Source organism: Leptosomus discolor, chromosome Z (assembly GCF_034619465.1).
Source record: "Leptosomus discolor isolate bLepDis1 chromosome Z, bLepDis1.hap2, whole genome shotgun sequence".
Classification (NCBI taxonomy): domain Eukaryota; kingdom Metazoa; phylum Chordata; class Aves; order Leptosomiformes; family Leptosomidae; genus Leptosomus; species Leptosomus discolor.
In genome coordinates this window covers 36,828,601-36,853,935 of record NC_141419.1, presented here as the reverse complement: position 1 = coordinate 36,853,935, position 25,335 = coordinate 36,828,601, and the positions used below count along the sequence as shown (strand labels likewise).

The 25,335-nt window shown below is 34.3% G+C and overlaps 1 protein-coding gene across 2 annotated transcripts in view; it reads right to left on the bottom strand.

The window, feature by feature from the left end:
• Positions 1-25,335, bottom strand: part of VPS13A (vacuolar protein sorting 13 homolog A) — a 108,453-nt gene that overhangs the window by 1,089 nt on the left and 82,029 nt on the right. For both annotated transcript variants that reach the window (XM_086479474.1, XM_086479475.1), the window contains 14 exons: positions 24,186-24,255; positions 23,536-23,641; positions 20,404-20,517; positions 18,566-18,711; positions 18,353-18,434; positions 17,233-17,346; positions 16,684-16,759; positions 16,422-16,585; positions 16,010-16,055; positions 15,613-15,736; positions 14,469-14,583; positions 3,773-3,858; positions 2,979-3,102; positions 1,364-1,438 (listed from right to left, as the gene is read on the bottom strand). In XM_086479474.1, coding sequence (XP_086335600.1) covers positions 1,364-1,438; positions 2,979-3,102; positions 3,773-3,858; positions 14,469-14,583; positions 15,613-15,736; positions 16,010-16,055; positions 16,422-16,585; positions 16,684-16,759; positions 17,233-17,346; positions 18,353-18,434; positions 18,566-18,711; positions 20,404-20,517; positions 23,536-23,641; positions 24,186-24,255 — 1,442 coding nt within the window. The remainder of the gene's footprint in view (positions 1-1,363; positions 1,439-2,978; positions 3,103-3,772; positions 3,859-14,468; positions 14,584-15,612; positions 15,737-16,009; positions 16,056-16,421; positions 16,586-16,683; positions 16,760-17,232; positions 17,347-18,352; positions 18,435-18,565; positions 18,712-20,403; positions 20,518-23,535; positions 23,642-24,185; positions 24,256-25,335) is intronic.

Sequence of the window (25,335 nt, the reverse complement as noted above, 5' to 3'; positions counted from 1 at the left end):
GACACTTACACGGCACTTCTCACAGATGGAACAACCTTGTAGCACCCACTAGACTGACAAAGTTAACAAAGCAGTGTCACTAAAATGACCTCATACCTTTTTTTACTATAAGGGGTGCAAGTTTCATTTTCACTGTTCCTAACACACTTCCCTCAGTGTCGTCTCTCTACATAGACAAGCACAAGTGTCACATATGCAGAAGTGAGCTGTAGGCTAAACAGCCCAGAAGCAACTCTCAAAGACTTACTATCTGTAGGATAGCCCCTAAGGCCCTGATGGCAATTTTTTAATTAATCTGTTAAGTATTCCTTTCTCTAAGATAAAACCACATTCCTTACCACTAATGCACTAATTTGATTTTTGGAATTGTTCCTGATTTAGCTGGAGCATAAATAGAATTCCCTTCCTACACAGACTACTAGACCTCAATGCCACCCCTGCCCAACAACAGCCAAAATGAGGGGAAAAAAAAAAAAGGAGCAGCTCAGTACCTCCAAAGAGTACAGGAGGCAAGTCAAATTCAGCATGGGGCTCTCAAATACCTTGACAGTATTTGTAATGCTTTTTGAGGTAAGAGTCAAACAGTATCACTCAGCTGTGGTTAGAAACTACCCTCATGAAGACAAACACAACTTAAACTGATGAGAAGATGGAAAAACAACTTAAACCAATGAGAAGATACAACTTTCACAGACTTTTAGAGCGTGACCCCAGGGCACCACATCCCACTGGTGTGAATATATACAAGACTCATTTATTGTTTGTGAAAATAATTAGCTACCCTAGTAAGACACAACTTTCACAACCCAGCTACCTCATAGTTCTGGTAGCAGACCTGAACTGCTCCTACTCTCTGTTGTAGTCAAAACTAGTGATGTCAAAATGAAGACATCATGTAGAATATGTATATAATAGTGGTATTAATATCATATATCAAAGAAAATATTTGTGTTTCCATCAGGGATTTTCTTCATTCTTTAATCAAAACTGTATTTTGAGAAACAGAGGAATGACACCCCCGCAACCCCCGAATAAAACTAGGAGCAATTTACAAATATAGTTTATTCTACTAAAACATACTATTTTAATTCACATTCTTCATTGTTTATTTTTTGCTAGCACTACTGTTAAATCAGCCATTTGACACTTATAATTCCAAAGATTTGTATAAGGAAAAGTTTGGTGTTGGAATTGAACATTTTTGAAATTCAGTTCTGACTAGATCATTGCCCTTTCCATCTGTGTAATGGCTGTGGGGAAATACTGAATCTTAAATATACATAGTAGTTTCAGGTTAAGAATATCTGTTTCATTTTTTAAGCTGAATTTAGCACAGATAATTGTAATAGCATTTTGACTTTACCTTAGCATCCTCTGGACTTCTAAAATTAATAATTTTTCCAAATTCTTTGGCATGGAACACAGATTTAACTCGTTCCTAAAAAAAATAGTAATTCAAAATTTTGAGGTTAGTTTCTTCTACGGTCAAGAAGTTATTTACCATAAGGCAAACAGGAGGCTGTTCAGACAGCCATGTGTACCTTTAACACTAATCCAAGTATGTTCACATCACATGCATGCACACGCCTTGAGAAACTTCATTTTCTGCATGAAAGCACAGTGGAGTAGAACACTGCGGCAATTAACAGACTTCCCTTTTTACCGTGGAGTCCCTGGAGACTGGACTATAAAAGTGTGTAGGAATGGAAGGCAGATAACAGAGTATGTGGGGTAACAAAACCCAGTATTCCCTAAGGCTGTAAGTTTTCATTCTCCTTTAGGTCATTACGTGGCTGGATGTTCCACCAATACTGACTTGCAAACAGTGGTCTTAGGTAGTGAAAACAGCAACTTGGGCTTCAGAAACAGAAAATAAGCAGTGCTTTGCAAATTACAGTTTCCAACCATATATTTCAATAAAGAGCGTGCTGCAGACAAATGGACTCCAAAATTACTGCTGTCTAAGAGCAAAGATGGATGTGTTACTGAAATGGCTGAAACTCTTAAAAATATTTCATCCTCTAAAAGTTCATTTGCAGTCAGAAATCCAGTTTGGGGGATTCCAAACCAATATGGTTCTGCCTTTCATGCTCTCTGCAACAGAAACAATCTGAGTGAAGAACTGAATGACTTTGTACACGGTCAAGACTGTCCTGACAACCAGGATGCATAATTATACACATGAAGCTTATTAAAAACAGAAACAAAACAAAACACTGGCAGGCAAATTTAATGATTGAAATTAAATTCAGTCACCGCTTCAACAAGAATTTAAGATTTTTTTTTTTTTTTTTTTTAAGGAACTTTGCCTCTCAAGTACACTCAGTCATCAGTGGTCATCTTTCTCCTTATGTGCTTTAGCAGTTCACCGGGGAAAGAAAGTTTTGGGACTTTTTAAAAGGAAAAATTGTAACAGAGAGCAACATTCTTCAATTGCATTGGAACGGATAAGCATGTGTCATTATGTCTTTTATGAAGATATTAATACCTTACTATACTTTTGAAGAATTTGGTTACTAGCAAACGGAAAAAAAAAAATCCTTGAAGCATAGCACATGCAAACGTATTGCTCTGATATATTTGAATCTTTGGGATCACAACGACGTAGAAGCCCACATATTGGCGTATTTCCACAATGCCAGAATGCATAATAAAAATATTCAGCAATATTCTGAGAGAGTTAATATTAATACATATTAATACTAAATTATTAATACACCACAAACTGGTGTATACCAAACAAAATATTCCAAGGTCTCAAGGAATAATTTCATCTCCAAACACCAAGTCACCATTCTGCTTAGAACAGTCAGAAGCTAGTTATCTGAGAAGTTTGCCCATGCCAAACTTCAACTCCCTTGAGTTGAATCTCAACTAGAAGAGAGATCAAGAATCCAAAGGAGAGAGATCAGGAATCCAAAGTTAATTTTATAAACAGTAACACAAAAAGAAAACAGAAGATGATGAGGTTAACATACCTTGGCTTCAATGCGTAATCTTCTGCCATCAACAATGAATGGTTCTTTGGTAAATTCATCATAAGTGTATTGCCATTCACATGTCAGCTGTCCAAATGTCCCTTTTGTCACAAATAACACACCACTAGGGACCAGAAAATAAAATCAATAATTTAAAAAATGATGTAAAAATACCTAAAAGATACCAAGTTATCCTAGCTCTAGTGAAGCTAGATTGATTGAAGAGAATTCATTGTTCTGAAACAGTTCTCATCTGATGATATGTAACAACCATACAGCATACTTCCAGAACAGTGAATTCTGATCCTTCCTCTAGCTTACTTAAAATAATGTGTTTCATAGCAAAACCACAACACTACCTCTAGCCCTGTATTTCTACAAGAAGTTGTAGACTTTTTGAGAAGGATGCCTGACGTCACTGACTCTGTTCCTCTACTATCCTTTCTTCCTTCAACATGCTAATTTATAAGCAAATCCCACAGTTCCATTGACTTCAGCCTAACCAGATTTACAACAAATCTTTCTCATCTAAAGAAATCATAAACCCAACATTCCTTTTCTCTCCTTAAATATAGAAATTACTGTCTTACACTCAAAATAATACACTCTTGTGCTGAACAATGCTGCTGTTGAACAGGATTATTAACGGCATGCTATGCATGCCTTCCTCATAATTTTATCTACATACACAACGACAGACATGTCAAAGTGCAGATACTGATCAACAATTATCAAGGCATACACATTTTGGTGACAGTTTTAAGTACTTATTATTCAGAGTCAAAACTGTTTACCTTTTTGTTACCATTAACAGATCTGTACTGTTGACCATAGCATGTGCAATATATCTGAGTTTTGCAAATCTTCCGTTTTCAATTTTCTAAAAGAGATAAAGGTTTTATAGCTCTGAATATGCCAGTATAAATTCACGTACTAATACAGCACATTACTTTTAAATAAAAGGCTATTTTCATAAAGTCAGAATATGACTAACAGATCTGTGATAGCTAATGTTTATGATTACATAGAATTATTCAGTTGCTGTTAATGCAGCCATGCAAATACAAATCAATCCTAAACAAAACCAGCAAGGAACAATATCAAAACATTTCAGGACTCAGTTTTCTACATATTTTCAGTACACACTAAACATCTACTGACTAATACAGTAGTATTACTGTACTACAGACTAATTCTGAGACAACAAAAGAAGTAAGGATTAATTTCCTAATTTATGTCAAGCCACCTCCAAAACACTGGAGTAATTAAATCTGGGAATAAATCTATACTTAACTGTACACAAGAACCCACCATCTACATGATAGTGTGACTTAATGCACTTGAGGTAATGCTTAGCATTTCTCCATATTCTTTTGTTTCCCCCGAACTTACATAATCTTTTCCTAAAATTGCCATCAATATTGTAGCAGAATATTCTTTAATGGGTAGTAATTTTTAAAAACAGAGGCTCTAACTTTAACATGACTTGGCAACCATAGGATTTCTGACTTTCTGAGCAATGAGTGATTTATTAACAATCAAATAAAGATTGCTACATCTTAGTTGGGAACAGCAATATGACTGCCTACATATTTCCCTTCTGTTACAAACTGGACACAAAAATAGATCAGAATAAACTAGTATGATTCAATAAACCCTTCAGATACATATGCCAATTTTTAAAAACATGTAGGTTAGCTCTCAATGCAATTAAAACAGCAAAATCATTTAATGAGTATTCACTACCACTATAGAAATGATGACAACATTTAATTAGACATACCCTACAACTTCAAATTTGGCTGCATGGATAATAATTCCACTTGCCCAAACAGATTTTTTCAAATGATGCCTTCCCTCAAAGATTCCGATTCTTCAGTGACTAAAATGCAAGTCAACCTGTTGAGTAACAGGTTCCCAAAAGAGAGCCTTCCAGAAAGCTCTCAAAGTTCAGACTATTTCTCTCTCCCCAACTCTGTCGGGCTATAAAATCACAGCTATTGATCATATGCCTACTTATGTAAGTCACTGTTTGAATTTATTTCTGTAAGAGCTATTGTCAGGAGCAGGATGAATATAGCAAGAAGAATGGCATATGAGGAAATGAGGAATTAAGGGCTTAGAAAACAGGTTGTTATTTATTTTGGAAACTCCTTATTCAAGCATTGTCTGGGGGTTGTTGCACCTCTGATTTGAGGCTCTCCCAGCAACTTGTATTTCGGTCCAAGCTCCTACTTCACAACTAAATAACCAAAAACATCCTCTCTCAAGGTAGCCTCTACAACATTCCAGCACATGACAGGTTGGATGGTTAGAAGACAGAAGAGGCTGTACGGACAGGATAGGATATCCTGGATAGGATACCTGACCCAGATACCAGGCTACTGCTCTAGTTCCATGTCCTGCTGGATTTCCAGTGTAGTGGCCTAGCAAGAAAGACAAGGAAAGGGAGGCGGCGGCTGACAGGAACTTACAGAAATAATGCGTGTGGCAAGAGTGAGGGTGGTTCAGTAGAGGTAACAGCACTGTTGAATTTAATCTGCAGGACTGTGTGAAAATGCCAGCAATTTCTCTTACTGACAAAACACATTATAAATACTGAAAAATATTACCAGCATTTCTCTTCTACTAGAAGCAACTACAGGGGACAAGCATTTAGCAATTTAGCCTTATTAGGATGGGGAGGATCTCTAGTCTTTCTCCTGCATCAAAGAAGGTAACTTTCTTATGCTTTGCATAGCACTGAGGTAAGGCTCTTGATCCACATGTTAATCACCCTTAAGATGGACTTAAGAGAGCAGGGTTACACTTCTGTCTTTCCATTAGCTTGCTAGTTAATTATCAACAAGTCATGTCACCCCACTGTAACTTATTCAGTTTACTGACAATGAATTGAGAATTAGGAAATCTGTTATGGAAGTACAGAACTTAACTACCATACAGGCCACAATCCTAAAGAAAAACTCTTTAAATGTCCACAAATTTGATAAAAAGTATTTCATTCTAGTAAAATTTGTAAACAAGTGATATGCTCAGCACAAAAATATTGTTAACGTGGTATGCGCTGAGCTAACTACTCTTTATTGTTAGCTGAGTCAAAGACTATAAAGTCAAGTTATCTGTGTTCTGTAGTTTTGTAGACAAATGTTAATTGGAAAATAAATGCTGCAAATTGGAGGAAAATGTTGCAAGGTAACACTTGCATCTATGTCAATGCTGAGCAGTAACTACTTTAAATTTTCTGCCTTCAGATTGTTCCACCATTCATTTACAATCTTTATCCCTCTTATCATTAGACTTGCACCTATTAATCAGGAAAAATACATATTAGAGGGATACATAAATTTACTGCTGATAACTCTTACAGCTAGGTCATTACTGCGCTCTGCTACTGAAGTGCCTTGTATAATTCAAACATAAAAGGATGTATAATTGATCCCTCGGTATAGGTGCATGAATGTTTTTTTTAAATTTTATAGTAGTTAGCTACTAAAGGTTTGGAGAAAGACAGCAATTTGGACCACCGTTTGGTGATTCAGAACTATCAAAGTTAACACTGATCAGCCATTGTTTGTTCAATATTAGTTTCACCACTGTAACAAAACAAATACTAATTTTTAAAACACAACTTCTGTATTTCAAATTAAAAAAGGTTTAATCATCTGATTACTTTAGTATATTTTATAGTTCATTGACTAGACATGGAAATTGAATTAATCTATTGAAAAAAGACACTCCAGCACCTGTAAAATGTGAAGTAATCCAAGCACAAATCCCCTCGTTTGAAAACTATTCTTACCTGTAGTACAAATGCTTAGATGTCACTGCAATAACCTAACAGTAGATGTGATCATTTCTGCAGAGATGGATATGCAAATATGCTCAGTGTCTTAAATGTGGCATCTCTGCATTTGGAAAGATTCCTAATCAAACCACATGCTCCTTATTTATGGAGGAGCAAGAACAGAGGTCTTTGTCAAAGTTAGATACGAAACAAAGAAGAATGTAAGGCGTGAAAACAAAATTTAAAATCTATGATCCTTCTGGTTATAGTTCTAGTAATGTGTGTGTTACAAAAGTCAGAATATCTGATATTCTTGAACTCATCTCAACTGAAATAACATGTAAAAAAAGTACTCTAAAGATAGTTATTACTTGAAAAGTGGTTATAAATTCTCTCTTGATGTTCAGATTAACTTGAAGTTTTCAGCTGGATTTTAGACTGATAGTGTATTTCCTTATGAACTGATTACTGTTCAATTGTGTGAGTTCCAAAGGCAATTCACTGTTGTTGCTAGAAACTCCAATATCAAATATATCTTTCAGCTCAAATTATAAGGTGACTTCTTCAAAAGCGGTAGAACTGCTACTTTCAGCAGGCTAACCTGGTATAATTACACACCCAATCTTCCCCAGAGAAACATTTAATAATTTTAAGCAGCACCTAGGTCACTTGTTACATCTAGCTTGAATGCATGTGAAAAAAATGGGGAAAATCATTAAATAAAAAACTGAACACGTAAAACACTCCTTTTTCTGCCACGCAAAAATCTCTCCTCATCCTTTATTAATAAGAACTAACGTCAATCCTTTATTGCCTACTCCCTCATTCCAGTTACCGTAATGTGCAATGTCATTCTACAAAAAGCAGAGCTTTTGTCCATGATGCGTTAGGGCCCGAATTCAAGATTCCATTCAGCTATGCTGAACAGCGACTCTGAAATCAACAGATTGGTTTTGTTCAAACCAACAGAAATTTGTGGTCAGGGTTAACTTTTCAATCTAAGGCCACAGTACGCAGGCCAATAAAAATTAGGACAGCAGCTTTCTTTCAGAACACAAAGCTTCTGCCTCACAACAGAAATCTAATTTGCCTATGTTGACTGGCAGAATTACCTTGGTCAACATTTGATCTGAAGATCAAGAGAATCCATCTGATAAGCTAAGTGGCAAAACCATACTGATCTACACTTTCACTATGACGACCACGTCTCGATGTTCTTTGTAGCATCTGAAGTGTATACTGTATCAGCAGGGAAATGGAAAAATATTTCTTTTCTGTATTCTTTGTCAGCAAACAAGGTGGTATATGCTTTGCCTAGGTCACTTCTAGTTTTTAGTTGCTTTTCCACCATATGTAAGCATTTATGCTTCAATCACAAACAAGCTAAAATGAAACAGTCACACAAGTTTCCACGTTCTTCTGAAACAACTTGTGCTAGCTAGTCTCAGCCAGCTTCCCGTGAATATATACAAGTCTTCTATTTGGGGATGGGCAATCGCTATAGAACAGTATCCAAATGTGGCACATTTAAGTGGTAAGGATCCTGCTCTTTCCTTTAACCTAGACACAACACGTTTTCCAAAGGAGGATGGATAATGACAGCTGTGAGTCAATTTAGGGAGCAGCAAACTTGACAGCATGCATGAATGGACACCTGGTAAGAGTCAGGACAATGTCAAATAAAAATGAAGTTACTTTAGACCTTGGAAAGAATTTCTCCCTATAGTTTTGTGAAGTGAAACCTCAGTTTTAAAGTACTTCATGATATGGATGTTTATGTTTTGATTTGAACCCAAGCCCAAGGGGGGAGAAGGAATTAAAGAAAGGAAGAGTATGACACACTTTTCCCACTCCTCAGATGTTCTTCCTGACAGACTGAAGTTTGAAGACTAAGAAACAAGAGTCTGTTCAACCCACTCCAACATTCTGCCACCTGATGTGAAGCTTACCTCATGACCAAAAAAGGACCACTGAACTGAAAAAGCTGAACAATTCCAATACAGTAGGACACAGTATCGAAGCATGGCTTTGAAGGATTGTCTTCTCTACAAGCTAACACCCACTGCAGCACAGCAGGGCAGCAATCTTACACAACATCATAAAAGAGCCCTCAAACTCATATGCTATAAAGGTAAATTAAAAATAAAAAAAGTTTTGAATTAATTTTGGTTTTGGGTAGGCACTGAGCTGTGACACAGAAAACTCCACTGATGTCACGGTGCAAGCGTCAATGACTTATGTGTACAAGCATGAGACTAGCCTATCTTTTCGCTTTAGTCCCTGCCAGGGCAAAGACCAGTGATTTCTGGCAGGTCTATAGCCTCTGTAAATGACTAACAGCAACAAAAGTATAAAAAGCCTATTAAATGACCCAAGATACTGTCTATAGTATCCCTCTGCACTGACTTAAGTCTACAGAGCCTCTTGAGACAACAAAAAGGCCAAAGAACCCTGATCAACTGGATAGCATTAAAGGCAAAGAGCACAGCTAACTCTTCACCTCAACAAGGAGGAATCATATAAATTCAAGTTACCATTATACAAGTCACTAAAAGAGCAAAAGAAAACACTTGGGAAAAGCTGAATCATCAACTTGTTCTGTAGCTGACAGCAGAAAACTTAGCAACTGGAGCTGAAAGGTTGGTACTTAGTCCTGAAGTTTTCAGCAACAGTACTGGTCTCCAATTCACCAGTGAAAAAGTGGGGAAAAAAATAATGTAGCCAAAAGTTAAACTATTTTAATAAGTTATTAAACTGAAAGGAAAACAAACAAATAAACAAACAAGCAAGCATGCACTTCAAAAGATGGTCTGTATTTTTTGACATATTACTTTAAATCCCTAAAGAAAATAATCTCCAAATTGTTTGGGTTTTTTTTTTTTTTGCATTTTTGGTGCCTTAAAGAACATCCATTACAGCTAGTTAGCTATTATACTTTTCACAGGTTTTGGTTACTTGACTTAGAGAGAAATCAAAACCTAATATCCCAGGTGATACAATTTTTTGTTATCCTAAGTTCACATCATTTCTTTTTCCAATTAATATTCAGAGGAAGCTAGACTCTAGCAGAAAGAAATAAAATACTTCTACAAAATTACTACATTTTTTTCAGTACCATAAAAACTTCAAAATATAGAACTATATGCCATGAAAGAGAAAAAAAATACTCTACAGTATATAATCATATTTGCCAACTATACCAGCAAATTTTTTAAATTTTATTTTGTTTTGTTTTATTTTGGGATTTTGGGGTTTTTTTAGTTAGCATTCTACAACCTTTCAATCTACTGAGCAAAGAACAAGCTCTTTTTAATTGTATTGCAGTGGAACTTGAATTAGTGATACCTGACCCAGAAGTACTACCATTCATGCTAAATTTTACTTCTATATTCTGTAATGACTTGTAGAATTGTAAGTTTAAAAATTGTAAAAGTTAGGTCAATTTGATGAAAAAAAGAGTATTATTTCTAAAAATCAAATTCTTGTATCTGCAGGGATGCTTTTTCAGTTACAAAAAAAAAGATTTCACTTCTTTCTAAGGCTATTTTAGAATGAGGAAAAAAATGTTTTGTTATAAAATTGGCATGCATTGTCTTGTAAGGCAGGTTATTACAGAATAAAAACAAAATTTTACAGAAAAAAAAGGAATTGCACTAAAAAGCCAAAAAGTAAAAAGAGAACATCAGGTAACATATTCAAAGTTCCCAAAATCCAGCAAAGTTCAAAAATGCAGCAGTAACCTTTCCATAAAGCTGTGCCTAACAATTTCCTCAACTTACAGGCATGACCTGACTTTTTTCCAGGACTGAAGACCAAAATAACTTCCTACATTCTTCAAAGAAATACCTGAGATTCACATATATCTGAAACATTCAAAATCCTTCCCACAATGTTTCAGGCAGTAACACATTGCAATACAGTCTTTCATCTATTTCTGCAAGACAACCTTTTGAGATGACAGTGTTACAAAATAAGTAGCAATGCGTGATCTGTAACAGTCTTCAGCACCAGCAGTTTCAGCTAAAACAAGCTCTCAAGTTGAGTTTGTCCCATCTTATCTGGGAAATTACAGGCATCCTTGGCTCACTGCCCAAGAGATGGGACTGTACAGCAGCTTTTGAAGGCACAGAGCCAGAATAAGCAGGCTTACAGATTTTAACGGTTCTTCCCTCAGAGTTTTGATAACTGGAAGACAACAGGCAATGAAGGACATGACGTCATGTTTGGCAAACATTTCAGAAGCTCTTATTGCTTTAGAGCAACTCTAATTCTTCACATGTTGGCAGGAGAGTTAATTCTTACTACAGTACTTATTGAAAATTAAGTATCTATTGCAGGACGCCTTTAAACTGCAACACAAAAATGTAAATTTAGCAACAAACCACAAAAAAAAGAGTGAGAAAATTGTGCAAGCATTCCATTGAATAGAGTAAGACAATTTTTAAAGAAACAAGTAATTTGTAAAGCTATATTGTAGAATTTACAATACAGAATTACAGTGGTTCAGTGTTGTTTTTTTTTTTTTTCCCATGTCTAGGTAAATAAAAATCTAAATACTTTTATATGTTACATATATCGTACTACACAGAGCCTTGTAAAAGTACTGATACTTTCTCCAGCTGTCTGATTTTACATAGGGTTTAGTTCTGGGGTGGATTTTTTAACTTTTTTTGTTGATATGAAAAGAAAAATATTGATTTAAGAACCAAATAATTTATGGTCACAATCAAAAATAACTAAATAAACTGTTATTTCACACATCTAAGGATTCCAAAGGATATACAAAATAAGTATTTAAAAATCATGGTAAAACAAATGATAAATGAAAAATTAAAGGTTTGTGTTAAATGTTCCTTTCAAAATATATGTATTTTATCTTTTAAACACTTTTATAGGCCATTTAGTGCTTTTACACATTCTAGTTCCAGGCAACATGAGAAAATGTTGGAACAGAACAGATGAATCCATTTTAGATATACTTTAGATATTTTTATTGTTAAAAAGAAAAGCAGACAAAATACTCTTGAAATATGAAATAAATAAAACAGTCAAACATCATTTTAACACCAATAATGACTGTACAACTCAGTAAAGTTCTAGTAAACACATTTAAAAGCATTCCATCTACTAAATTATAAATAAAACCTGTCAAACACTTATATAAATGCAAAAACATTAAATACACTTGATAAAAACATATCTGGGAATAAACTCTGAGTCATGGTATTCCTATTTCTTCATACTATTCAATACTATTTTCTTCTTATGTCCAGTTTTATCTGTAAGACTACTTTTATTATATTCTTTGCTCCTTTGCCTAGCACTCATCATACAGTTTATTTCCCCACATACTTTATGCACATTTTTAAAAATAAGAATTTTATATCAACAACCCAAATTTCTCAGTGGGAATTATAGCAGCAACATTTAATACTTAAAGGTCAAAAGAACGTGACAAAGGCCATGTACATCTGTAATCAGTCCGTATTATCCTAACTGTCATCATCATCACTACTACTGTGAGTCTTAGTCCATTCCCTGTAGGCCTGTCTTTTCTGAAAGCATGGTAAAAGAAGAAGAAAGCAGAAATATTAGTTTAGAAGTATTGGTTTGTCTGGAAAATTTGTCAATTAAAGCAAAATAAAACCCCAGAAAACAAAGAAATTCTGAAGTGACATCCTGGTTTACGACACAGTATGAGCACACCAAATCACATATATCCTATTTCCTTTAATCAGCATATACAATCTCTAAATTGCTAAAAGAACTTTTATTACAATCTAATCCCATAATCTGTTGAAAATGCTACAACACAGTGACTGCAGTGGGGCCAGTCACCAGACCTGTATGCATAGAAATAATACAAAGGGGAGAATAACCTTTATTCTCCCACAAGAAAATATTACGCTATTCAAACTTGTTCAGCTAGGGGACATGTAATACACTGAGTGTCATTCAAAACAAGTATCTCTAGAACCAGAAACATTAAGAACCAAAAATATTAGTACATTGAGGGTAAAATAAGATTAAGACGTTAAATATACTATATCAGAAATTAGTATCTGGAAAAAAAAAAATTCATTATTTGCTGATTTGACTGTCTACAGGGAGAATTATAAACCTGTCTGGAGCTTTCAAAGCATTTCTTCAAGAGTAGCTCTGCTTTAGAGTTTTCAGTACTGAAAACCAATATGAAACATACAATTTTTCAACTTTAGCTACTTTCAGGTGGTGGCTGCCATCACAAAATATAACAGGTATTACACAAGGCAATGCCTTTATGCTTTTACAAGTTGGCTAAGGGAAGGTGGTGGTATTGTACTCAACCATGCAACAGAGAAAAATTAGAATTACATTATTACATTGCAGAATTTTTCAAAGATTTCTCAGAAAAAAAAAACCAAAATGCAAACACGTACAAATTTAAGAAGCAAAAGCAATGTAGTCATTACAGAAGTCTGCACATTAGAGCTGACTCTTGGCTTGCTAGAATTTGTTTTAGTGGTATGCTTTAAAACAGAAAAGGAGATGTTTTGGAATTAATTTTCTTACCAAAAAGAGGAGAAAGATTAGCAATAAGTTTATGCCATTCGTTAGCAGTAGCTTCCAATTATGCTCTAGTTAAGGTAATACTGCTTTATAACATTAGCTGTAAATTGGAGAGCACAGGTTAAAGCTACCTCATTAGAAGAAAGGGAGAGGCATACTATTTATTACAAAAGAACTAAAGAACTTTCACAGTCTACTGAACCAGTGAATGGTATGGCGAACATAGCTGAGATGCCCCAAACAGGACAATCCTCTTCTAACAGAAAACAAACAACAGACTAATGAAATGCAGAAGAAACAGAAACAGCCAGACTGGAACTCGACATGAAACAAACAGCTGTGGCAATTCTCAAAATAGTCTAAAATCCTCTCCAAAGGCTAATTTATTCTTATTTACTTGTCCAAAAAGGTTATTTCTATATCACCTCTCTTTCCCTGGCACATTGTGGCTCCAATGTGCACTTTAAAAATTCTGGTTACATTCACGCAATCACTGATTACTACTTTATTTCTTATGTTTTAGTATTGCTAAAATGAAGTTTTAATTCTAACAGAGAAAAAAATAGCAACTTTGTAAGCTGCATAACAATTGAAATTATTTCCACTTTGATATCTGAGGTGAATTTGCTTAAATGGCAGCTAAATTGTTAAAGAATAACTGCTGTTCTTCATGCAAACAGTATTTCACTTCAAAACTCTTTACATTCTTTCAATGGCTGTAGTATGGCACAAATACAGCTCTTTTAAGTGTGTTTAAAATTCTATTTTACCTAAAAGTGAGATTAAAAAAATCACTGTTTAAAATGTGTATTATAAAATTACTGAAAAAACCATCATGTTTATCAAAATTAAAAATTTAAGATATAAACCTTTTTAATTATCCATATAACATTTTTCTTCTTTCAAAATGCTTTGTATCTTGCACAAACCTCTACGGCTATACTGGTATAAATTATGGCATCTTTCTCAAAAGTTCTTTAACAGAAAGTAAATCACCAAAGTGGTCATAAGCCTAATAAATTACATGAAAATTCCTGACTACTGAGTTTCTAGGTAAGGGGTGGTAGGGAATTTAAGAAATGGGAAATTCTGTTAATTATTTATTTCAACATATGATGAGTTAAAATGTATGTCAAATTATCTTTCATTTCCTTCACCTGTAACATTTGACTTCCAGTTCCATCTCTTAATCTGTAAGGTCTAATAACTCCATCTTCACCAAAGAAGCGAGGTGGGCGCAGGCTTATCACATCTTCTGATGAATCTGCAACTCTGACAATAAATCAGCAAATTTAAGGTATGCGTCAGTATCTCTACTCAGCTATAATACTGAGCACAGGCTCTAAATTATTTTAAATACAAATTAAATTCAAGTACTAGAACAGGAACTGATGTTGTCTATATGTGTACTTTTGCCTATTAATAGACATTGAGTAGCTACTCTATGAAACAGGAATAGAGTTTACTCAGAAATCTATTTCAGAGATTGATTATTAAAAAATTAGATGGCACAGAGCAGCACCTGCCTGCAATACTTAATTAGTGTCTAAGTATTGTACTTCAAAACTTAAAGACATTTGTACCATATAGAACTTCTGCTCTGATATTTTTGCATTTCTCTGCTGAAGAACTTGAAGTGGAAAACAGAGACTGGCAATCTTATGGCAGTGAGAGTGGTCCAGCTCACTGAGAACAGGGCCATTAAACAGCTGTATTCAGACAAAGCTACTAAATGCCCCCTCAAAACACTTTCTCTTACTTCTTTACACACGACCGTGTGAGATAACCTACAGCAATGGGTTTATTAAAGTGAGAATATCACAGTATTCAATTTGCAGTCCTAACAGAGTTCTCAGTCTGAACAACCAAGACAGATCCTGGCATGACCTAGTAGTCTGGGAACTCATCTCATATAGTAGTAATAATATAAAAAGTAACTTCTGATGCAGCTGAGAAGTGTTTTTTCCCCTGTATATTTAGGGTAAAATGAAAAAACAAGCAATTGAAGTATGTCTGATCGCTGAGGCTTAATTTTAAACTATTTTCTTTGGCAATCCTAGAAATACTCATGATTTGATGTTATGTTTTATAAATGCTATTGACCGTGTATTTTTTAAAGAGCCACCTATTTATTATATAAATAACAATATGGATAAGATTTCTTTCTGGTTTACCTGTATTAATGACAAACTTGAGAGATCCAGAAACATTGACGCAGAAGTGACACGAAGACACAATGTACTACTGCTACTACTATTGTCTGTTTCATGCCTTGTCATTCTTCATACTTATTTTACTTACTTTTTAATACCCTGAAATGTGCTGCTTGCCATGTCTATGATTCCTCCAGTAGGTCTAGCTACTGCTCCCACTAAGCCTTTTCCAACACCTTTGAAAAAACCAGCTGCTCCTTCTTTCTGAGCTCCTAAAAGGATTAAGTGCAGCAAATCATTATAAAACACTGAGTTTTTATTACAATCTTAGGAAACTTAATTACCATTTAATTACAAATCTTATTTGACATGCAATTACATAGTCTCCTCCACACAAAGTTCACATAAACAACATTTAAACTAAAAGTCAGTAGGAATATAAAATCTTGTTAAAAAGTTTTATAACTCAGATTTATAATGTCTCATCAAATTTCAAAAATTCACCATCATATGAACAGTTAATACATCAGAATACCTAAACTTACCTCTTATTGGTTTTGTAACTATTCCTGTTATGCCACTGACAAAACCCTACCAAGAGAAACAAGAGGCATCATGAATATGCTTTGATTGTATTTTTCATTTTTTTTCATATTTTTCTTACTGCCTCATTTGAATAGCCTCAAAGTACATGAATAGCCTCAAAGTACATGTGTTGTAGTATTCTAAAATTCACTACAAGTTAACAGAATTAGAGGCACATGCTTCACAGAGCTGCATTCTCTTCTACCCACGCATATTTTTCTTTAAAAATACCACTCCATTGTGGCCACATATTTGCAAAACTAGAACTGAAATAAAGAGTAACAACTCTCTACTGATTACGTCAGCCTCTATATTTGTTACTCTTGCCTGCATAAAATTCGTTAGTCTTTTAATAATTTTTTTTCTCCTTACAGAAACTAGTCCTTTTCCGCCACGAGTGATGCCCTCTCTCAGACCAGTGGGCTGTTTATTCATGGCTTCTCTCCTTTTCTGCTGGTAATCCTCATCCATAGTTATCGCAGCTACTCCTTTTGCCATAGCACCAGTGATTCTCGATGCAGCACCGGCTAATCCACCTGTTGGAAAACAAAAAGTAAAACGCCAATGCAATTTACAAATACTCGCCTATATGGCTTATCGTTAAGTATACTACCGTTACAATGCTAAAACTTACCAACAGCTCCCCCTACTAGTGCTTTAAGTCCTAGTGCCATTCCTTCTATAAATTCTTCAGGACCCTGGATGGCTCCCTAAGATAAAAAAAGGATGCATTTATGTTAAGCTTCAAATAGTAGGCATTATCTATTTTTAAATCCTACATTTTTATTGTAATTTATATATAACAAAGAACAAGAGCATGAGACTGAGTGATAAAGTGTCAAAGGGCCCACAAGAGCACCTGTGAGAGAAAGAAAGGCTATTTTAGAATACTAATTCATTCCCTGAAGTCTGCTTATTTTAAGGCAAATGGAAAAAAAGCTGATTTTTTTTTTAAAAATAAGAACCATAAGGAAAAGTCTTTTGTGAATTAAGTTAAATGGACTACTCTCTCCTTTATCTCACCTGAGCATTCCAGTAACTTTTCCTGGCACTTTCACTTTAAATTTTCAATTCTAAATCTAAATTTAAAACTTTAAAAGGTATTAATATATCCACATTTTTAATATAATTCATATCTATCTACTTGTACTACATTTCATAAAAAGGCAGCAGAAATTTTTACCTGGTAAGGTTCATAAAAGAATGCTTCTACTCCCTCAGACAAGCCTCTTATGAATCCAAATGGATTACCCAAGACATCGAGGCCAAGAATAAGAACATACATCTGTTTAATAGCCTAAAATAAAAACAGTTATTAGTAAAAACATTTCAGGAATTACACTAAAACAAAGCTGAACAGTGTAGTACATCCACCCAGATTTAAAAAAAAAAGTGGAAGTAACATCAGTTTAATATAAAAAAACCTCAAAACTATCTGAAAAAGTAGTAGTTGTATCAAAAAGGATCTTACAGTGAGTGAATCATATTAATTCAGGCAAATAAACATTACTACTTATAAGCATTTCACAAATAACTGACATTAATGTCCTTGAGATTTTACAAAGCAAGAACATTACCTAGATTGTTCTCATACTCCAGGACAAGATTTGGACATGCTCAGAAAATTTTGTTGATAGTCACTGCAAAACACTGTAACTACATCTATACAAAATGTAATTAAATTTTTCAAAAAAAGGTTGAGCATCTCCTGGGAGATTTCAAATTTTCCCTCTGGGAAAAGGAAGGGTCAGAGAACAGATAACTTGCTCCCTAATTAAAAACCTGTATCGGTTTTTTTCTCCTTTAATGATGGACAGAGCACTAAATTAATACATCCAAAGAATCCCTGATTATTAATGATGAATGCATAGAAGAGGACTAATTCTTTTGGGCAAAAACGTGTCTGCTGGATTCTCTCCACTGGATGACAGTACCTGAACAGTACACAAAGGCCAACGACGGATCATAATTCAAATACTACTAGTCCAAGAAAACGCATTAACTCCAAGAAAAAGCATTAACACCTTGATGCCAGTTCTGCATATTCCACTACCCATTCCAGCAAGTTGCTTTGTTATCCATGCCACTTTTCCTCTAGTTGTAATTTGGAAACAGTACTTCCCGCAAAATAAAGTCAACAGAATCCAACTAACAATTAATCATTTTGTATGTGTCTATGTAGTTAGCCTTCGTACAAACGTACAAGGCTGAAAGTAATTTTATTTATTTCCATAGAACCAAAGTGCACAGTAGTGCTTTCAAAATATAAGTTTACAGAAATACTGAAAGGTACTTATTCTAACCTGTTTTGAATAATGCCTTACAACAGCTGATTGGAGCTGTTGTGTAGTACAGAAGTGATAGCTGAGTTCAAAGAATGCCAACCTAAAAAAAAAGAAAAGGAAAGAGGAAAAATTAAGTCCTTATTATGCAGAGCAAAATAAAATCTAACATAAAATCTTACAGTACTGGTTTAATCATTGGAAGTAATCTTTCCAATCATATTTTTAACCTACTTAAAGACAACATCTTGTACATCTGTGAGGGTGGCTCCTATACTCTTCAGCAGGAGATTCAAGGACTGAAGTGGTATCAATTCATTCTTTCTTTCTTCTTTGTTACTATCTTCTCCACCCGTACTGAGTGAAAAGCTTAAGTGTAACTAAAGGATAAAAACGAGATATATAACATGGTTGGCTATTAGAAGTATTATGTTTCTATCTTTTAGTTTTTTTACAAAATCGAGATAAGCCATTTCTATTCTTGACTGAAATCGGACTGACTTCATAACAGAGAACATAAATACACCACATACGGTATTATTATTTTACTGACATTTAAAGTAAAAACAAATAACTGGAACTACCTTTAAGAAAACAAGGACTTGAAATTGGTTAGTCATGCTTTCAGTTAAGGCGTCTAGAATCTTTTAACTATAATTAAGGTTATCAGCTTGTTTCCACAACATCTTGTTTCTTTAACACCAAAAATCAAAGCAGACCAAAAATGATAACAGAGCATGATACCCAAGCAAGAATGAGAATTCAAAGCCTGAAAACAAATATTTAACACTAGTTTTACAGGTGCTAAATAAACCCTGAAATATGTATACAAGAAAAAAACCACCTGCACAGACCTGAATTAACCGAAATATTTGTTTCACAGAAATTAAGGTGACAGTCCCAAACCAGAAAATCATTCAGGAAAATTGATCAAAGGGCTCTATAGTGCGCAAGTGTATTCAGCAGTTTTCAAAATCAGATGAAAAGAAGTTATGTCTGTTTCTGATTCTCTGAAGACAACACAATGTGCCATTATCTTACAGTGTAACAAAGGTTAATTATAGCTCATTTCAAAGACAGACAGCTTGTCTTGCAGAATCATTGTCACTCAATTCACAGCTCTACATTGACTTCACAACTGTTAAAGACCACTCTTTTATTAGAACGTGTAGCCCATTTATCCCATCCTTAATTTTTCCAGTCAAATATGACAGAATAATTCAAGAATAAGCTTTTGTTTACTTTGTTACAAAGTATTCACTTTGTTATCTTAACATGTAAAGCGCATTTTACTTTTGTCAAGTCCTGAGCAATTTTTGTGATAAACCAACTGGCTACATACCTATGAACATCTAAATGAATACACAGTGAAACAGCTACAAAATATACTTGGAACGAGTTAGGCTGAGCTGTTTACATAAAGCTAGTCAAGCATTTGCTGGAATTACCTGCTCTAATAGCAGAACTGTCATAGACCCTACAAAGTGCCATCACAGCTTTAAGAACATCAGCTATGCAATAATAAAAAAATGAAGACCAGTAAGCTAAAAATGCATGAGAGAGATCTGGGCAAACAGGCTGTTGTTTCCACTAAGTATGCACATACTATTCAACAGCTGTACCTGAATGTTTACGGGAATGGGGAAGCAGCCAAAAGTAGACTTTACTGGAGTCAAAAAACAAAACTGCTTTTCCAATGAGTAAGTAATGATAAAGCAGAAAATGTCATTGCACAGTAATGCTGGCTGTACGTGTTTTTTAGAAATGATCTCACTCACCAATCCACAACACAAACTGTACCACTTTGCAAGCATCTCAAATAATAAAAAGAATTATGGTACATTAAGAAAGTCATGGATAGGAATGAAATAATGAATTTTTAATGTAAATAATAAATATTAATGTAAACCCCACACAAGTTAGTGGCAACAAAGAAAGTAATTTCCTGGGACATTTTTATTGTATTTTTGATCAGCTCTATATTTCTTCATTTCCATTGCTTACTACCCTGCAGGAGACAAAAATTCTTCTGGTAGAGAACAAATACAGGCTGTACTTTGAAAAAGGTGTACCTTAATTGGAGAGATATGAAAGTATTCATACAAGCTGATTTGTGACGTATCCATTGATGACACACTCATCAGTTCTTCTTGAAGAGACTCAACATCCTTTTTGAAAAGTTCTAGCTGTGAATGCATTTTCAAAAAAATATTACTTTAAAATTTAGAGTATATAAAGCTAACATGCTGACATGCAAGACATTGACTAATGCTACTTATACTCTCCTGATCTTATTTTTTTACCCAGAACTGACATTTTAGAGAACTTTTAGTTAGAGTTTACTTGCTGCCTTTTTTCATATGAAGAAGGGGAAACATATGTACAAAAAGACAATCCAACATACATCTATTTAATACTTTTAAAAATAAATCCTTTTTTTTTTTTTATCCAAGTTCAAATACCGAATATTTTCAAGTAAAGTTTCGACAAGTTTTATCTGGGTCAAACAAAGTGCATACATATATACTCTTTTCAAGACACAGTAATAGCACTTAGGTTTTTGATCACAAAAAAATAGACTAAAGCCTATTTTGTGTTAGAGACTAGACTTTCACATACTCTGAGAAGACCTCCATCTAGCCATTTTCTCTTTTCTCCTTCAAAAGAGCTCCTCTACAACAGTTTTTGAAGAATTAGTCAAGTACAAAAAAATTTAAAGACTTTTTAACAGTAACAATTCTGAAGTTGTATTAAGAAAAGGCTCAACCAGTCAAAGAAAATGAAGTTATAACTGAAAATAATGTGAGAGGTCCTTTCAGGTTCCACCTGGCTACTTAAACAAGCAAAACAGTCAAGGCACTAAATATTAAGCAGGGATCAAATCCTAAAAATATGCCTGGTTCAGGTCCTGTCAATTCCACTAAAAATGAAAGTGCAGAAGAGGGCCTACACTAATCTCCAGATTTAGTGATTCAGCTCACAGTCCTGATCTTTCCACTGGGAGGAGAAAGAGAGAATAAAATACAACAATGTATTTTTTCCACTACACAACCATGCACTGAAAATTAACATAATTCTTCAAATCACCACAATAATCTAGAATTTACAGGTACACCTGGTATCGACAGACATAACAGACTGTATGCCCTAGCACACTGCTGGGAAACCTGCTGTTTAGACTACATATTCCCACATATGAAAATATCTGAAACAATTCTAAAATAACATTATTAATGTTCATTAAAGTCTGCTTTGTTTAAGGAACTCTTCAAATTTCCTTATATTTCATTAATTAGACTGCTCATTCTTACTACTTATATTTTAAAGACGTTTAATTAAGTTTATGATATTTAACAAAACTGCACTCATCCAGCCTTTAAAAAAATGACATTACTCAGTTTTGCTTCAAGAGTTAATTAAGAAAAGACTATACAGAAATACATGCTTAGGTCTTGATTTAGAGAAGGTGCCTCTCACCAGAAAGGATCCCATTCTTTAAGTTAAAAATTTACTTAAAAATTACATTAACACTGAGAGACAAGTGTTCCTAACTCAATAAGCAATAATATTTTGAGCCTTTCCAAAATTGTAGTGCCACTAAGGCTCTGCAAAGACCCCACAGGCTTCAAATTACAGCAACAGAAAAGACACAGGACTAGGAAGAATCAACTAAATCTTCATGACTGATAACCCCAAATTCAAGGTAACCACATAAGCTTTCTGTGAACTGGACAGCATATTTAATTTTCCTTTATCACAGGCCAGAAAACAAGCTACAAATAACCCACAAAAATCAGAATCTTCTTTTCAACACTAAAAACAAAGAACTCCATATGCTTAAGAAATAAAAGTAGGAAACTGAGGGCACATTTAATATATTACACCATGCAAGAACAGCAAATTTACTTAGATGAAAATATCTACTGAACTACAACCCATAGCAGACAAGTCTTACATCAATTTATTCTGCTGTGAACTTACAAAATTTTAACAAGATTCCTATCTTGCTTGAAATATTATTCCAGAAATTAGTTCTCTCGTTGTTCCACACTTGTTTCTAATTTTCAATTTATATTTACAATGGAGCAATTTTTTAATATTTTCTCCTTATTTTAGCATAATCCCTGAGCAGTAATACCTTTTTAATCTCTGATGTGTAGATATAGGGAAATAAAAGTAAAGTAAGTTGCCTTTCCAGCGTAACTTTCACTTGCCACAGTAAGGCTATACCTTTTAATGCGGCATCAGAAAGGACCTTTTTGCTCTACTAATCCAGGCAGATCTTTTATGCAAGTATTTCGAGTTCATTTTTTACTAGTAGCATTTTTGAAATACAGACAAAACCAGTACACTTTTTGCTAAATAATTTATTGTCAGTTCATTGTGTACTGACATTCATATTTTAGTACTCAAGAATAGCATGCCCAATATACATCAGAACTGCATTGTATCTATGCAGCTTATCATCTTTTTTGGTTTTCTTTGGCAAATCCAACTCTGGCTCCTCTGTGGCTTTACGTTGTATCTGAAGTTTTCATTATTATTTCTCAAGAAGACTACCTTGCACCTTGTATTATTATATTTAATTTTATTTCTACTGTACAAACTCCTCTCATTCTCTGTGTACAGTAATTCAAGTCCCTCCCACTGCCCTCACCTCTCCACTTAGTATTAACATGTAAACTACTTTAATCTTCCAATTTTATAATTTTGAATACAATTACCGAAGGCACTTTCACTTTCTAATCAACCTCTCTCCCCATTCCTTTTACATTCTCTTGATCTCATGGGCAGATAACTTTCAGTGATTTCCTGGTCAAGATCTTCCTAGATTTTATTTTTATTTTTTAAAATAAGCTACATTAAAAGTATTATTTTCACTTCCTTCCTGTCTTGGGTTCTTAATTAACAGATGCCTCAGGCATTAGTAAGACCAAAGAGTCTACAACTGCATCAGTTTTATTCTTTTCAGAACATTTTGAAGCTTTCTTTGCATTTGCATAGCCTGTGAGGAGGATAAAGGAAAGAGTTTACTGTTTGCCTCAGGCAACGGTAACTCTTAAAAAACCTCACAGCTTCTTATTAGTCCCAAACACAGCAATTAGTTAGGGACACAAAAGATCAAGTTGGTTTTACTTGTTAATAGAAGTTGAATAATTACAAACTTAAAATCTATTAATCTTTAAACAACAAAATGTCTTTACCTCTTGGTCACTCGGCACATCAGTCTGTGTAAAGAATTCAACTAGTGCGTATAGGAAGCCAAGATCTAATCTGAAATCCATTTCTTGAATCAGGACCTTAAAATACCTACACATGAAACAAAAAACAATTATTAAGAAGCTTTACAAAAATGTAAACATGTAAAACTTTATCTAGGACATTTAGGCCACTTATGTATTGACTTCAGGAACTGGATTTGTTCGTCTTTTTTTGTTTTGGGGTTTTTTCTTGGGTTTTTGGGGAATTTTTTTTTTGAGGGATTCATCATTACTGGTAGAAAGAAGGCTTCCCATAGTAGTCTAAGATAAACGCATTTCCTGTAACCAGAACTATTTTAATTGAGTAGCAACATTTAACAATGTATACAGCCCCATTAAACACAATTTTTTTCTAAATCAAAAAAGACTAAAAATCTGCATTAAAAAGACACTTAAAAATAATTTCTTTACTCTGCAATTATGTGGACAATAAAGTGGGCTGAGCTTTCATCTCTTTTTAAGTGCTCTGATCTTTCCAAGAATGAGTTGGTGTAAATTATCTTGCATTATGTTTGCCCCATAATAATTTTAATGTTAAAGCTTCATTAAACATAATCAATAGCAAAAGAGACGGAACATGGCAAAATACTTACTTAATATGAGATATTTGTGAATGTCCTGCAGTTCTCATGACAATACTGACATCCGTAAATGGTTTTGGTGCTACGAAGTTGTAAAATAAAAAGAGATCAGCACAGACTTTTATATGATACACATTCCTCCATATGTTTAATATGAAAATGTCATATACGTTCAAGGTTTTCTCAGTCCTGTAAAGCAGGCTTACATAATGGATATGACTGGCAAACAACTACATCAGGGAAAAGAGCAGGAAAAGAAAGGAATAGGAAGACAAGGATGAAATGGAATGTCAAGATTCTATTTCACTGATCTCTGAAAATGTATTATTTACATTCAAAAGCAACTTAATACTGATATAATCTTAGACTTGTGTAACTTCCCTAGTCACGGAATAAGATTTTCCAATGGCTGATGCAAAAAAATAAACTAAAATATAAACATAAGAAAGAATTCCACAGATTTATGCACTGTAGCTTGAAATTTATCATCTTTAGAATGAACATCTGACATCTTATCGGCTTCTGTACAAAATTACAAGCGGTATTCTTTGTCTCTATCCAGAATCCCTCCTGAGATTACTCTGGTCTTTCAAGTGACTGCCTTGAACAAGTTAATGGAAGACTGCACTTCATCACACAGTATACTGACATTGAGCTCTATGCTTCAAGCAATGGAGAAGTTGAAAGGCTACATACGTAACAGGCAAAATATAATTTGCCATCTACAGAGCTTATAAATGGTGCCTCACATAGCAATTTTGAGTTTAGACTAGCACTGGTACACATCTCTTCTTATTAGTTAAGCTTATTTCAGATAGGTCACTAGGTCATCTATTGCATGCAAGAAAAGAAAAACATAAACAACATTATTAAGAGAAACAATTTATTTGGGGCAGTAGGGAAAAATCAGGTGACTGAAAATGATCCTCACTGCCCCAAAACTCCAAATGCAAGTAATACAGAAACGGTGCAACAGATTCACTACCATCAAGATATGAAACAATTTGAGCTTTTCTTATTTTCAGCAGGCAACTCTTCTCCTATATTAGTCAGCATTAAATTTTAGTTGTGGTCTGAATGCAACTGCCAAAAGCCTGTTTTAAGCTTGATCCAAATGTAACCTTCCCATTACACTCTCCAAAAGCACTGAATTAGTGCGTCA